The 15,163-nt window shown below is 43.3% G+C and overlaps 1 protein-coding gene across 3 annotated transcripts in view; it reads left to right on the forward strand.

Moving 5' to 3' along the window:
• The window catches only part of Gpd2 (glycerol-3-phosphate dehydrogenase 2), a 141,799-nt gene that overhangs the window by 32,800 nt on the left and 93,836 nt on the right, over positions 1-15,163 (forward strand). For 2 of the 3 annotated variants that reach the window (XM_013112568.3, XM_013112567.3), the window contains exon 2: positions 10,286-10,395. In XM_013112568.3, the coding sequence (XP_012968022.1) occupies positions 10,294-10,395 (102 nt within the window). In that variant the 5' untranslated portion in view covers positions 10,286-10,293. 3 annotated transcript variants of the gene reach the window in all.

A 15,163-nucleotide genomic window follows, 5' to 3' on the forward strand; every position in this document is an offset into this window, starting at 1 on the left:
GAGGTATAAAACAGCGTTCTTGGGAACGCACAGGAGGTGAGCCATTTCCAACAGAGGTTACTGTTGTTTATCCCATGGGGTGAAATGCTCTCAGTGGGAATGAGAAGCCAGAAGCTCTGTCTGCTGAAGAGAACTCTCCTCACTGCCCAGAAATCTCACAGTCTGCCTGCTTCAGCAGGCTTTCCCCAGTCATTTCTGCACATGCTCTAGTGGCCTGACTTGATGACGTGTTGCTGTCTTCATGCTGCCTCTGCCTGGCTGCTGCTTGCTCTTAGTTTTCTCATGTTTACTTGCTATGTACAGACTGATTCACACAGTTAAGCAGCACTCTCCATACCAAGAGATTTCTCCTGCTTCTACAGTGGAGTTCTTGAAAATCAGGAAAATGGGTCAAATTTGTGTCTTAGCTATTGTGTGCATTTAGATAGTGCAGAAATGCAAGGACACAGTGTGGGGATTGCTATGAGAACAGCATGTATTTCGTACAAAGTTAGATGTTAAATAATAACTGACCATTGAACATGTATCTACCTGTGCCCCTAAGACTCTCCTTTTTTGATTTATTTTCATTTTAGAGGAATTTGAAATGAATGCTTGGTTAATTGTTATCACATTGTGTATTGACCCATAAAAAAGAAAAATTGCACATTTAAGGTTTAGGTTTTTTTTTTTTAATAAATAGGCTTCCATTTGGCTCGTTTAACTGCCTTCCTTCTCTCTCCCTCCTCCCCCCCCCCTCTCTGAGATATGGTTTCTCTGTATAGTCCTAGTTGTACTGGAAGTCTCTCTCTATCGACCAGGCTGGCTTTGAACTAAGAAATCTGCCTGTCTCTGCCGCCTCAGTACTGGGATAAAAGGCCTGTGCCACCACTGCCTGGCCATCTATCTCCTTTTATTTTTATGACTTTTACTTACACCATTTGAACTCTGATGAGCTCTGGATGCAGCTGGATGATTCTCTTTCCTCCTGCCCAGCTCTAGGGTACCTATTTTTCTTTGAGCCTGGAGAGAGGTCTTGGGCTAGCTTCACTCTTAACCCTCTGTAGTAGCTCCTAAAATGATGTAACTGACCCACTTTTGCCTGGAGAGATTTGTAGAAAGTTATTTCAAAGTACTCTGTGATTGAAACTTTTTTTTTAATTTCAAAAACTTTAGAAACCTTTTGAAATTTATTTCCAAATGTCATAAACTTTTAAGAAGCAACACATTTATCCTAAATATATGTGCATGAGCAAAAGTAACCAAGAAGGACAGGACTACAGAAATAAACACGCTGAAATTTCAATGCAGGATTCTTAGGCTAACATTAGGTAAGTAACTGTAGTCACTTCAGCTGTCTGTGTATAGATAGAGATCAGGCAAGGTCGAACATGCTGTCTCGTTTCCATCCATGCTGACCAGAAGCCAAAGCAGTCTATGTCAGACTAGTTTGGTGATATTTTGTTTATGATCCAGCAAATAAAACTTTCCTGAAGATCAGAGTGCACAGCTAGCTGCACTAGTTAGCCATAGACTCCAGGCAATGGATGTATACACCTTTAATTCCAGCATTCTAGAGGCAGAGGCAGATGGATCTCTATGAGTTCAAGGCCACCCTGGGGGACATGAGATTGATCCAGTCTAAATTATGTGGTGGCTCACACCTTTAATCCCAGTACTTGGGAGTCACACACCCTTAATCTCACAGTAGGGAGGTGGAGACAGGAGTGATATGGCTTGGCAGAGAGAGGAATTTAAGGCAGGAGGAGACAGGAGCCCATGTATTCAGTCTGAGGATTCATAGGGACAGGATTACCGCTTTGGTCTGAGGATTCAGAGGAGGTAAGAGGTCTCTTCTGTGGCTGGTTCCTTTACTTCTCTGACCTTCAAGCATTTACCCCGATATCTGACACCAGGTTTTATTGTTAAGGAGTGGGAGTCTCCTTGACATAACTTTTTCAAAGCAGATTGGATGCAGTAAGTTCTACTTTTCTGTGAAGTAGCCCTGCTGTCTTGGAGGTTGTGGAAGTATGAGACACCAGTTCTATGTGAAAATGGTGCAAACCCTCTTCCTCTGCCACAGCCTGGAATCTGATCACCTGGAACCTAAGGATACGTTATGTTCTCACTTCTCGGATCTTTCATTTATCTTGTGTTATCAGAAGATTGCTTTGCTCACTGACTTCTGAAAAGCCTTCTCTGCTGTCGTGCTTAGTGTGTGAGTTCTTTACAATTGCAGCGCCTTGTTCTCACCCTCTCTCCCTCCCTCCCTCCCTCTCTTTTTTGGGGGTGACTGAAGGATAGGTATCAACTGTTTTCTCAGAACTTTGGTGTAATCACTTTTTCCTCCGTTAGAGTCATATCTTAGGAAGAACATTTGCATCTAACTTTCCAACCAGTCTTTTGTGCTTTGGTTGCTGCTTGATTGTGTAAACACTTCAGTGTGTTCTGTGTCTGAACCAAAAGGTACTTCTTTGTGGGGAGTTGGAATAATAAAGAATTTGCTTTGGTGGCATGCGCCTTTAATTCCAGCACACAGGAGGCAGAGGCATGTGGATCTCTGTGAGTTTGAGGCCAGCCTGATCTACAGAGTGAGTGCCAGGATATGCTCCAAAGCAATACAGAGTAACTCTGTCTCGAAAAACCAAAACAAAAAACAAAAACAAAATCTCTGCCCAAAGCTGGCTTTGCTGATGCTTCCCCATAATCTTATCACTTGGGAGGCAGAGGCAGGAGATCAGAAGTTTAAGGCTAGCCTGTGCTACAGGAAACTCTGCCTCAGAAAACGCCAAACAACAAACACTAAATAAAACCTATTCAGAGTACCCAGAAATCCCACCCTTGTTTTAGCATGGATAACTGGAAGGAAAAATGCCTTTGAGCTCGCTTTGCTGTATGCGGCTGTCAGTCTCCACGATTCTAGACATACTGAGTAGGATTTCCTCTGAGGAAGTGCAGCCCTTTGGTTCTGTAAGACGCACATACCTTTCTTTTAAAAGTCACTGGATTAATATGTGGTTGGACATGTGGGTTGGGCCCCTCAGTTGTGCCTCTCATGGGTGTGACAGTGTGACATGACTCAGTGGGTGAGGGGGTGGCTTTCCGGGCTCAGCTGCAAACCTAAGAGTTCAGTGCAGGGGGCTTTGTGCTACCTTTAGGCCTCCTTGTGTGCTTAGTTTGTAAGAGAGCATGTGCCGCCTCCGAGTTATGCCCTGGGGATCTTATTTTATGTCTGAAACGCCTTGTGCATCTGGGTTTTCCAATGCAGGTTATCGGATGAGCCTGTAACGCTTTGCTATCTCACTGGAGAGCCCTACCACGCAAAACTGCAGGGCTGGTGGTTGAATGGCTCTCCCTGCTAGACCCATGGTTGCATGGCTCTCCCTGCTATACAAGAGCTCCGTCGCTGAGCTCCATCCTCAGCCCTGTCTTTTGAGACAGGTCTTGCTGTTCCTCCTGAGATGTCCTCCTTCCTGGTCCTGGGATGACAGACACACAGTACCATGCCCAGATGAAAGAGCCCCTTGAACTGTACTTTACCCTTACGCTGATGCTGATCACACTTGTGAGGGATGCTTATTCCTGTGCTGGCATACCAGTCAACATCTTAAGAAGCTCCCATTTCTCTACAGTTAATGGAGAACAGGGAGATTAAAAGTTCATTGCTGATTACTGAGATTGCTTCCTAAGAGACCAGAAAGAGGAGGGTTTGTCTACAGACCCGGGGTTTCTCTCAGTGAGAAATAAGTATATTTGCATGAAATCTTTCTTATGTTACTTTTACATCTTCATGCCTGCCGAGAGAAAAGGTTAGATGAAGATCTGGAGCGGGGAGTAACTTGAGTGTTGTAGGTAGTGAATTCAGGGGCCATGAAGTATACCCTCTTGGTAGCATAAGTATACCTCTGGTTGTTTTTCCATATTTTTCTTCCTTAGAAATTTTGTTTTATTTGTTATTATTGTGTATGCATGTGTGCAATGTGTCTGTGTGCTTGTGTTCATGCATGCATACAGGTGAGGACAGACCAGCGCAGATGTGTGGCGATCAGAGGACAATGTGTGGGAGTCAGTTCTCTCCATCTTGGGGTCTGGGGGGTTGAACTCAGATGTCAGGTTTGTGTAGCAAGCTCTTTTTACCACTGAGTGTCCTTGCCGGTCTCTTTGCATTTTCCAGTTGATGGTTATTGCTTGATTTTAAAGGTGGATGTTTGAGTAAGTTCTTCAAATGTAGGAACTATCTGAGAGGGTGGCCTCGCCTTTGAGTAGGAGGCAGGCAGGGAGCACTCAGTGACGGTTTTTGAGGTGCTTTTCGTGTTGGTCAGAGTTGCTTCTGTAGTGGGAGTCTTTGAGGGATGATGGCTATGGGCTTAGTGGCACCAGGTAAATTGAGACCGTAGCCTGCAGGAGCAGCAACTGTAATTTATATCTGCTCACTCCATTGGCAGTTGTAATTGTCACTTCTAGGCTGATGTTCCCCAAGCCACTACCCATAGGTGATTACCTTAATGACTCTTTTTGTAAGTTTTGGATGTGTATGGCTAACTCTCTTGTTTTCCTCAAATAAGTGCTGTGTTCATATTTTAAATTTCCTCAGTTCCAAACTGGTCTCCTTTCCCGCTTCAGCGTGTTTGTCTTTCTGGATCAGTATGTTGTTCCCCTGGGGCCAGCCCCCAGCTTCCCTCACCCTCCCGTGCTCTGCCCACTTCCTCCTGTCATCATTTGTCAGGTCCTGTTGAGAAATTAGGGATTTCTCTGTGGTCACATTTTCCATTCACCTCCCACAGGGTCTATTTCATCGCCAGCTAGTAATCCTCTTCTCTCTCGATATCTTCTGCACAGAATTCTACTGTACAGGGAAGCATAGGTTTTAAGGCAGGTGTGTGTGTGTGTGTGTGTGTGTGTGTGTGTGTGTGTGTGTGTGTGTGTGTGTGCACTGTTTTGTTGAGGCGTGGCCGGCTGAGCTCGTCTTCTGGGAAGAATTAGAGTTGGGATGTGCCAGGACGAGAGCCAGTCTTGAGTCATGTGCATGCAATTTAGTTACCAGTCCAGAAAGCACGTGCATTGAGCTGTGTGATAAGCTGCTTTTGTGTTTGTATCATTTTCTCTTTGTGATTTTCCTATACTTTTAATGCCAAAAGGTGAAGACTCATCGGTATTTTGCTTCTGTCGTCAGTGGCAGGGAGGCGAGCTCTGTACTGATGTGGGTTGCTGGCGGAGTGCTCATAGGCTCCTCAGCTCAGGGAAAGCAGATTGCTAGAGTAGATCTCAGAGACAGGATCTCTGAGTGGGAAAGGATTTCAGGACAATTCATAGTGAAACATAACGACCTTAACCAAACGATGTAATATCAAAAAAAGTTTACAGACTAAGCAAAGTTTGGGAATTAATTGAAATTTAAAATTTGGAAAAATATGCACTGGTTTACCTTTGAAGAATTTTCTTCCATATTAAAAAGAAATATTTTTATTTTAAGTGTATGAATGTTTTGCCTGCCTGTATGTATTGTGTATGTGCATCATGCACATGCCTGGTACCTACAGAAGCTAGGTGAGGGTATCAGATCACCTATTGCACTTCTCTTCGTGGGTGCAGCAAATACTCTTAACTGTCAAGACATCTCTCCAGACCCTGGATGAATTTTCATTTGTAAACAAAATGTTGTGGTGGGTTTCTGAGGTGCCTCGTGTAGGTTTATAATGAGAGAGGGAGGGAGGTAATACAGTTGAACTCACAACCACAGCCATCCTGACCTTGTGTGAGCAGAGTTCATTGTTGTTAATGGCTTAATCTTGAGGACAAAACACTGTCTCTCTTAATTTTGATTTTTGGGTTGTGTTGAAGTTTCCAGTAGGGCAGATTCCAGGGTGGGAGGCTGCTTTCTTTTCCCACATCCCTTCTTTTCTCCTGGTGTTGTTCTATTCTGCCTCGAACTTCCTGATTGCAGATTTTATTACTTACGAATCATATTTTATGAGTATGGATGTTTTCCCTTCATGCATGTCTTTGTACCACTTGAATGCCTGGTACTTGAGACAGCATTTGTATTCCTTCCTCTAGAACTGCAGTTCAAGACAGTTGTGAGCCACCATGTGAGTACCAGGATTCAAACCCTGGGAGAAGAGACATTGCTGAGCCATGTTTCCTGCCCCTTTTATTACTTTAAAAATTGATACTTGGAAGTAATCTTTTCTTTGTAATTTCTGTAAGACCTTTTCCCTTATAAGGTGCTGTAACAGATATGTGTCTGTGGTATAAGGTTTATATTTTATTGTTTTTAAATATATCTCTGTGAACATTAAAACAAGACCCTTGTTTTTTTGTTTTTTGTTTTTTGTTTTTTTTTTTTTTAAGACAGGGTTTCTCTTTAGCTTTGGAGCCTATCCTGGAACTCACTCGGTAGACCAGGCTGGCCTTGGAACTTACGAAGATCTGCCTTCCTCTGCCTCCAGAGTGCTAGGATTAAAGGTGTGTGCCACCACTGTGTAGCCTTGCCAGAGGTTGTATCTATACCTTTTAATGACGTAGTATGTGTATGCCTCTGTGTGTGTGTGTGTGTGTGTGTGTGTGTGTGTGTGTGTTGAGGAGTGGGTTAGAGGATAACCTCAGGTTTCAGTCTTTGCCTTCTACTTTGAGATGGACCCTTCTGCTTTTCTCACTTGGCTAGCTGGTCAGTGAGCTCTTGGGGAGTCTTGTCTCTCCACGTACTATCTTTCTGCAGGAAAGCTGGGTTTATAAAATACATGCTACCAAATCCTGTCTTTTATGTGGGTCCTGAGATTGGAACTCAGGTCTTTCGACTTCTGAGGCAAACTCTGTCCACTGAGCCATCTCTCCAACTGAAACTAGATGTTTTAAGGTGAAAAGAAGTAAAGCAAAAAACACTTTATGAATGACAGCTGTTGTCATTGTGACTTTTTCTTTCTTTCTTTCTTAGACAGGGTCTCACTATAGAGACCAAGCTGGCCTGGAAATAATGGAGATCCTCCTGCTCCAGCCTCCCAGCTGCTGGAATTAAAGGCATGTACTGTCACAGCCAGCCTCATTTCAACATTCTCATAAAAACCAAACCTATCAATGCTGATTCTAGGATAACAGGGAGAAACAGTCTATGCTTTGGACTTTGGGCTGCCTAAGTGTGTGTTTTATTCATTACAGGTAGCTGGGTGACTGTATAGAAGGATTTGATAGTTGTAGAAACAATTTAATAATTGTTTTTGTTTTAGAGATAGGGTCTCAGTAGAAATAATCGTTTAACTATTTCATAAAATTAGAAAAAGATGACTACACTGAAAGTTACTGTTAACTCTAGTGTTAATGTGAATACAGTCTTTTATTAGTACTAGTGGATTATTAAATAAAAATCTTTTGTGAATTTTGGTATGTGAAAATTAAATTGAAAGGTCACAATTAGGTGGGTAGGAAAGCCACGCTTTTGGAAGAATCAGCCCTAAACTTAATTGGCTGAGGGGAAACCTAATGCTGAGAGATTCTCATTGACTTATATGTACAACCCCACAGCTGCCCTTGATGATGTGTGGTTTCCTTTGTGAGGTCATGAATGACATTATCAGCAAGACAAATGGTTTTACTACCCTAAGTCAACCAGCCATCACACTCACATCCGGTGGACCACCAGGCTTCTGTCTATATGGGGTAGGCATGTGTGGATACATAAAAGTAGGACTCCATTCTCTGTCCCAAGTAAACTAACCATCTGACAACAGGGTGTCTCAGGGCCCCACTATTTCTCTTGTTGACATGGGCACTTTAAACAGTGTAAGGCTGTGACAAATGGGTGTCTGCTTTTGTGTGTGTGTGTGTGTGTGTGTGTTTGGTTTTCCAGACAGGGTTTCTCTATTGCTTTGGAGCTTGTCCTGGAACTTGGTCTATAAACCAGGCTGGCCTTGAACTCATAGAGATCTGCCTGCCTCTGCCTCCTGAGTGTTGGGATTAAAGGTGTGTACCACCAACACCCTGTTTGGTTTTAACTTCTAAAGAAGATAAGGTTTGGCCTAAGGGTAACTGAATGGTTGACTTCCCTAGTGAGATACATAGAGTCTTTCACAGTTTGAGCAAAAGTGGATGGGTTTTTAGGGAAAGTGTCTGCGGTAGCAGAGATGGAGACAGCCCCGCATTGCTCGAAGCAGGCTGCTGGGTGCCCTCAGGCTTTTAGGGATCCTGACTCAAGTCAACACAAGACTCCTGGCTTTGGCCAAAAAAGAATTTTAGTTCTAGCCTGAGTGAAGTGGAGTGGGAGCTGACTGAAACTAGGAAAGTGTTCAGGGGAAGAGCAGCCGAGAGCAGGGGTGTGAGCTTCTCAAAGAAGAGTGAGCTTATTAAAAGGCAGTTTTGTAGATTTTTAAACTCAAAGGTCAAAGGAGAGAAGCTCAAGGAATGGATGAGAAACACCCACATGTGGCTATGGGGCCCTTAAGGAAGGGCCACACTTAGTTTCTTGTCATTAACCGAATGAAATATTTTTGTGACTCTCAACTTACATCCCAAAAGTCTGCTAAGAAACCTGTTTCTTTCCCTCTCCTCTTCCCTCTCTCCCTTCTTCCCCTCTCCCTCTCCTCTGCCTCCTGAGAAGTGAGATTGTAGAGTGGCTCTAGAGATACCTTGGACAGGATTACAGTCTTCAGATAAAACCAAAGGCACTTCCGTAAGGAAGTTAGGGCATGTCCCTTTATTGTAAGTGAGTTTATTCTAGAAGACTCCACATTTATGGCTAGGGAAGGAGACCTTTAAGCAAATGTTGATTGAGCTGGAATCTTTTTGATTCTCTGCTGCCCAGGGGAGGACTGATTTCCCTTCCTGTGTCCCCTTGGTCTTCCCTGGCTTTCTAACTTGCATCAACAAAGAAGAGACCTCTGATGTCAGGGCATTTATATGTAATATATCAATATATTAACTAATTAAATTAATATTCCCTGGGTAAGACTGTTAATAATAATGATGATTTAAAAAACATGTTGGAGTTTTGGCATTTGTGGAGGAGAATGGAACAAATTTAAGAAATGCCAACTTCTATTTTAGTGTATAATTTATAGTATTCCAAAATGAGTTCTTTGTAGAATCTAGTTATCAACTCTACTGAAATTCTTTAATTTAGGAGAGTAGAACAGATATTTTACATTCAATATGGAAGCCAACATATTTACATTAAAATTTTTTTCTATTCTAAATTAGAACTACCTTTAAACTTAGCAAGTTCTGAGTTACTCCATATCAGCAGAGCAAGTGAGCTGTTCAGACAGGTCTGGTCACCACCCTACAGGAAAACAGGGTAATGGCTTCCTTGTAAGAGGTGGGTGTGCCAGCTGCTTCAGTGAATGGAGGGAAAGGTTTAGGCAGGTCAAATTATTTGCTTCTAAGTTAAAAAATCAAGGTGCTCACACAGTGTTATCCTTTTGTGTTTAAAAGAATAAAAGTAGACTAGAAGACTTGGGTGGGATTCTTATATCTTGCAATGTTTTTTGGCTTCCGAAGAATTCTGCAAAAATTTTAAATCTGCAAGAGCTTTAAAAGAAACCCAACATTCCAGTAGTAGAAAACCAGGGGGAAAAGAAAGGAAGCCCTCACACAATACAGCACTTCATTTAGCAACAACATTGAACACAAAGGAGCTTTCTCCTTGACACTGCTGTCTTGTCACCGTCTGGAGAAAAAAACATTCTTTACCCCCACCCCCTTTGCTTGTCTTTTCCTTCTTTTCTTAAAAGCTCCTCCAGCAAAAGGAGTTACAGCAGGTTATCATTTCATTAGAGGACCAGGGCCACTGTTTCAGTGTGCTGGCTTTTGGCTTCCGTGAGGATTTCATTAAGGGAGAACTGCAGAAAGCTGTTTCAGAGTTTGAACTGAATACTGGCCTGAGGACCTGAAGCAGGCCTCAGGTTTATTGTTCTGTTGAGTGACCCAGGCCTTCCACCCTTTCCCTTGTGGAGGGGATTAGCAGTGGAACAAATTCACAAGTACAGCTTGTAGTTTTGTCAAATCCACAATGACATTTCTTTTCACAGCTCTCTTGACTTTATACTGTTTAAATACCCTGAGCTGTCTCTTAATTTGCATTTCTGTCTTTAATTCCTGTCAGCTCCGAATATAAGGTTTACATAATCAATTTCCTTGTCCTGATTTTTTGAATTATTGCTTTTTTGAATTTCGCTATACCCATTGTCACGTCAGGAACCTTCTTATTTTATGTTTTCCTTGTCTACTTTGAGATAGTGTCATAATCTGTACAATGTCTTATTAAGATAATTATGCAATGAAATTAACTTATTCTCTTTATTTTTTTCCCTCATAGGCTGAGCAATGGCATTTCAAAAGGCAGTGAAACGGACTGTTCTTGTGTGCGGAGGAGCTCTGGCCACTGTTTTGGGACTCTCTCAGTGTTCTCATTATAGAAGGAAGCAAGTGAGTAGACGGATGGACTGATGATGAAGTGTTGATGGCCACGTGTGACATGGCTGTGTAGGAATTATTCTTACAACCCCTCAGTTTAGAGAGACCATCAGAGTGCTGCCTTAGGATGCCCACCAGCTTGAAGCCTCCGTTTCGGCTCTTTGACTTTAAGAAAACTGCTTCATTTATTTGTGCCAGGGTTTGTTCATTCAGGCTTTACTTTGTCCAGTTCATTGAGATTCCTGGGTGCTTTCTTTGCTCCTGCCAAGTTTGTCCTACTAGAAGGCAGGAAGCTGGGGAAGGAAGTGGAAAAGCAAAGGCCCAACTCTCCTATCTGATTCTATTCCCTTTTCTTCTCTCTCTCCTCCTCTGCCCCCTTGGAGAGAGCTCTGACTGTCCTGGAACTGTGTTGATCAGGCTGGTCTTGAACTCCCAGATAGCCACCTGCCTCTGCCTCTAGAGTGCTGGCCTTAAAGGCATGCACCCCAATGCCTTTTATTTATGAAATGTTTGGTTACTTATATGACAAGTACATTATCTCATATAAGGAGGACGATTCAATGCAGGATACCACAACAGGGGGATTAATATGAACATTCTGAAGACAGTGTTCAGCTTCCTTTTTCTCTGTGTACCAATCACAACCATGCCTTCATACAGTTGAGAGCAGGAAATGATCTCATTGCAAGATTTTGGTCTTTTCAGTCTTGAGATGCTGTAGTCAGTTTTGGTCTCCTGTTTGTCTTCTCCCATGTCATCTGGGCAGAAAGTCCTGCTTTAAGAGGAGGGTGGGAGAGTTTGGGTGACAAGGCCTGCTTGCTGATACTCGTCAACATTTTTGTGGCTACCTTGAAGCCATGGGCTCCCCTACACTTCCTCATTCTTTCTGTGTGTTAGAAGGTGGTAGAACCAGGCATATTGCTTGGAGCTTTCTATCCTGAATGGGAAATACCACCTTAAAAACACGAATTAAAAAGTACTAACTTATTGCTTCACAGTTTCCTTATCCTTACAGTGAATAAACTCTTCAGATTTTTTTTTTTCCCCAGACAGACAGGGTCTTACTCTGTAAGTCTGTCTGGTCTGGAACTCAGACAGCTCATGCTTGGCTTTGCATTCCTGAGGACAGAAATATCAGCATTCAGGAGGTAGAGGCAGGTGGGTCTCTGAAAGCTCAAGGTCAGCCTGATCTACATAGTGAGTTCCAGGACAGATAGGGGGCCTACATAGTGAGACTCTGTCTTGAAAGAATAAAAACAAAAAAATATATAATTAGGCAGAGATTACAGGCCTGAGCCACTGTGCTTGCCCAGGCCCTGAAGCTCATTTTTTTTTTGTTTGTTTTGTTTTGTTTTTTGTTTTACGAGACAGGGTTTCTCTATTGTTTTGGAGGCTGTCGGTCCAGCTTGGCCTCGAACTCACAGAGATCCGCCTGCCTCTGCCTCCCGAGTGCTGGGATTAAAGGCGTGCGCCACCACCACCCGGCCCCAGAAGCTCATTTCTAAAGGTATTTCTTCCCAGATAGGAGAGCCATTAGAGAGACTGTGTCACTTTTTCCTTTCATTTTGAGCCATGGGCACTGGGCTTCCTATGGTGTGTGTTGCCCACATTAACTGTCGGTGCTGTTGAGTCTATTGTCTGTTGATTATGTTTGGTACACTTTCTTTAAAAAGTTGCCTTGGTTTCTTGAGAGTAAATGTGAAAGATGCTGCTTCTGAGGAGGCTATTTCAGAAGCCCGGGATGTACACGGGCATTAGGGATTAGATTACATCCCTCATCTTCTCCCCACTGCCGTGTTATCTGACCCGAAACTGGGAAATGCCAGTTCCAAAGGTCATGATATCTAATAGGTGTTGCTAAATTCGTATGTGGCTTATGTCTTTCAACGGTAGTAAGCATGTTTTATTGTGAAGTTTATGGGTTAATGTTATACCTAAGTATTAGCTGTTTCATCTTTTGTAAATTTACTTTTTAAATAATTGATCTCACGGAATACATTTGTGATAGTACTCCCGAGCAGCTAAGTTAGGCTGGAGTTTAGAAAATTAAAGCATCACAAGGGCCTGCTGATTTCTAGAACATTTGTCACCTTATCTCCTCAGGTTCCCTAATAGCCCAGTGAAATGGATACCAGCAGCTGGAAGTCATTTATAATTTTAAACTAACTGGTCTGTTGAGGCATGGGGGAAATACCATAGCTGTATTCAGGTCAGTGAGTCTCATAGGAAACCCAGCTGCATTTTTAGCAATTCCTGTCCCTTTAAGACACTCCCTTGAGCTTATATTTGAGAGGGTAGCCAAGTGTGTTGTAGCTATAGGGGTTTGGGAAAGATAGACAAACTCCCGAGAGAGAGAGAGAGAGAGAGAGAGAGAGAGAGAGAGAGAGAGAGAGAGAGAGAGGGAGGGAGGGAGGGAGGGAGGGAGGGAGGGAGGGGGAGGGAGGGAGGGAGGGAGGGAGGGAGGGGGAGGGAGGGAGGGAGGGAGGGAGGGAGGGAGGGAGGGGGAGGGAGGGAGGGAGGGAGGGAGGGAGGGGGAGGGAGGGAGGGAGGGAGAGAGAGAGAGGAGAGAGAGGAGAAGAAAGAAAGAAAGAGAGAGAGAGAGGAAACAGTTTATTTTAGTTGCTGACATAAAATGACCACAGGCCCTCTGTAGTACGGTTCTCTTCTCCCACAAAGTATGTGCCAGTCAGAGCCATTGGATGTGTGGGAGTAGTGGTGACTGACTTCAAGAAAAAAAGAAGAGATTCATCTGCCCCCTTGAGACTTGTGAATTAACTGACTACATTTTTGTAAGACTCTTGGATGTGCTCCTTTTTTTCTGAGGAGTGCGTATTGCCTCATTGTACAGGTGTGTTCATCTACTCTTCCCCCTTACCTAGGCCTGATTTCCTAAGATGGTTCAAACTGGAAAGCTGCTGTCTTTTAAGTATAAGCCAGAGGGCTGGGTGTGGTGAAGCACACCTTTAATCCCAACACTTGGGAGGCTGAAGTAGGTGGATCCCTGTGAGTTCCAGACCAGCTTATCTAAATAGTGAGCTCCAGGATAGCCAGAGCTATATAGTGAGACCCTGTCTCTGGGAGAAAAAGAAGAGTAAGTTACTGTTGAAAAAAAAAACTTGACAGTGATACCCTAGGGTAACGTCCATAACATTAAGTTCAGCCCATTTGGCTGTGTCACTGAATTCTGAATTTCCCTGGTCCTGGCTTGTGTGTGCATGCTGGCTATTCCCAGCACAAAGCTTTTGACTCAAAAGAACAGGCTGGGTACTGAGTGGAATCCAAATGTATAGACTCTGAAAAGCTGGTTAATTGTTAAAAAGTGCTTGATGTTATCTTTGTGGAACAAGGTTTAGGTTCTGACCAGTTCACAAAACCTTTTAAATTAGTTAAATTAGTTTGTATTTGCAAGAGCAAATAGGAGGCAAATGACTAGACTGTAGAAAGCTTATTAAAGAGAAAACAATGAAACTGAACAAGATGTAGTTTTACTTGTCCCCGGAAGTGGCTGGACTGTTATTTCTAGAAGACTGGTGGTGTGTGAGATGGTGGGAGTGATTGACTTCAATACCCTTTTTACATTTATTATTTGTTTTTGTGTGTATTTATGCACACGAGTGTGCAAACATATGCCATTACACCAATGTGGATAGCATAGGACAGCCTGTAGGAGTCAGTTTTCTCCTTCCTGAGACTGAACTCAGGTTATCAGGTTTGGTCTTTGCTAGTTGAGCCATCTCAATGGCTCTGTGGTGGCTCTAATTTGCAGATGTATGGAAATAGTTACCTTACCTTTGTCAGTGATGGTATTCACTCAAGTGAGATTTAGGAAATAGCCCACCCACTTTTTGAGGCAGACAGGTTAGTTTTAGAAGTGATGGTGGAATGTGAGTTCACAGTTTAGGAACAGGACTATGACTTTCTTTTTTGGTGTTTTGAGACAGGGTTTCACTGTGTGGCTTTGGAGTCTGTCCTGGAACTCCCTCTGTAGACCAGGCTGGCCTCGAACTCACAGAGATCCACCTACCGCTGCCTCCCAAGTGCTGGGATTAAAGGCGTGCACCACCGCTGCTTGGTCAGGACTGACTTTCAGTAGAAGTGTTGGGTCACTGGGAGCTGGGAGAACCTACATCTTCAGTTGCTTGGAGGGAAGGGGATGAATGTTGGCTGATTTCTTTTGACTCTATTGGCCCAAAGGCAAGGGAAAATGTATCCATATTCTTAGCCCCCTTCTCTCTTCCATCTGCTGCTTTCAGAATAGTCTTCAAGGGGCCTTTTAATTTTCCTCTTTCTGTTCCTGTCATCTTCCTATCTCCTTGTTTTTCAAGGCAGAGGATCAAACATGCTAGGCTAATTAATGTTCTACAGAGGAAGCTACATTCCCAGCTTCCTACGGACAATGCAGTGAGACAGGAGACAGCTCCCCTTAGGCAGTAAAGGTGTGTCATGATGATTCCTGTGATGGGATCATGTCTCCAACTAAGAGAACATGTATAAGGTGTGGACTCCTCATTGGTTCAATCTGCTGTGTGCTCAGAAATGACCATTCTCAGTAAAGATGACTCCTCGTCTCCTCCTATTTCTCACTATAAGTCCCTTAAAAGATCATGGAGAGATAGCTCAGTGGTTAAGAACACTTGCTGCTCTTCTAGAGGATCTGAGTTCAATTCCCAGCATCTGTGTCAGCTGGATCACCTCTGTCTGTAACTCTAGCTTCACAGTATCTGATACCTTTTCTAGCCTCCGAAGACACCTGTTTTATGTGCATATACTCACATGCAAG

This window comes from Mesocricetus auratus, unplaced genomic scaffold, assembly GCF_017639785.1.
Source record: "Mesocricetus auratus isolate SY011 unplaced genomic scaffold, BCM_Maur_2.0 Super-Scaffold_100004, whole genome shotgun sequence".
Taxonomy (NCBI): domain Eukaryota; kingdom Metazoa; phylum Chordata; class Mammalia; order Rodentia; family Cricetidae; genus Mesocricetus; species Mesocricetus auratus.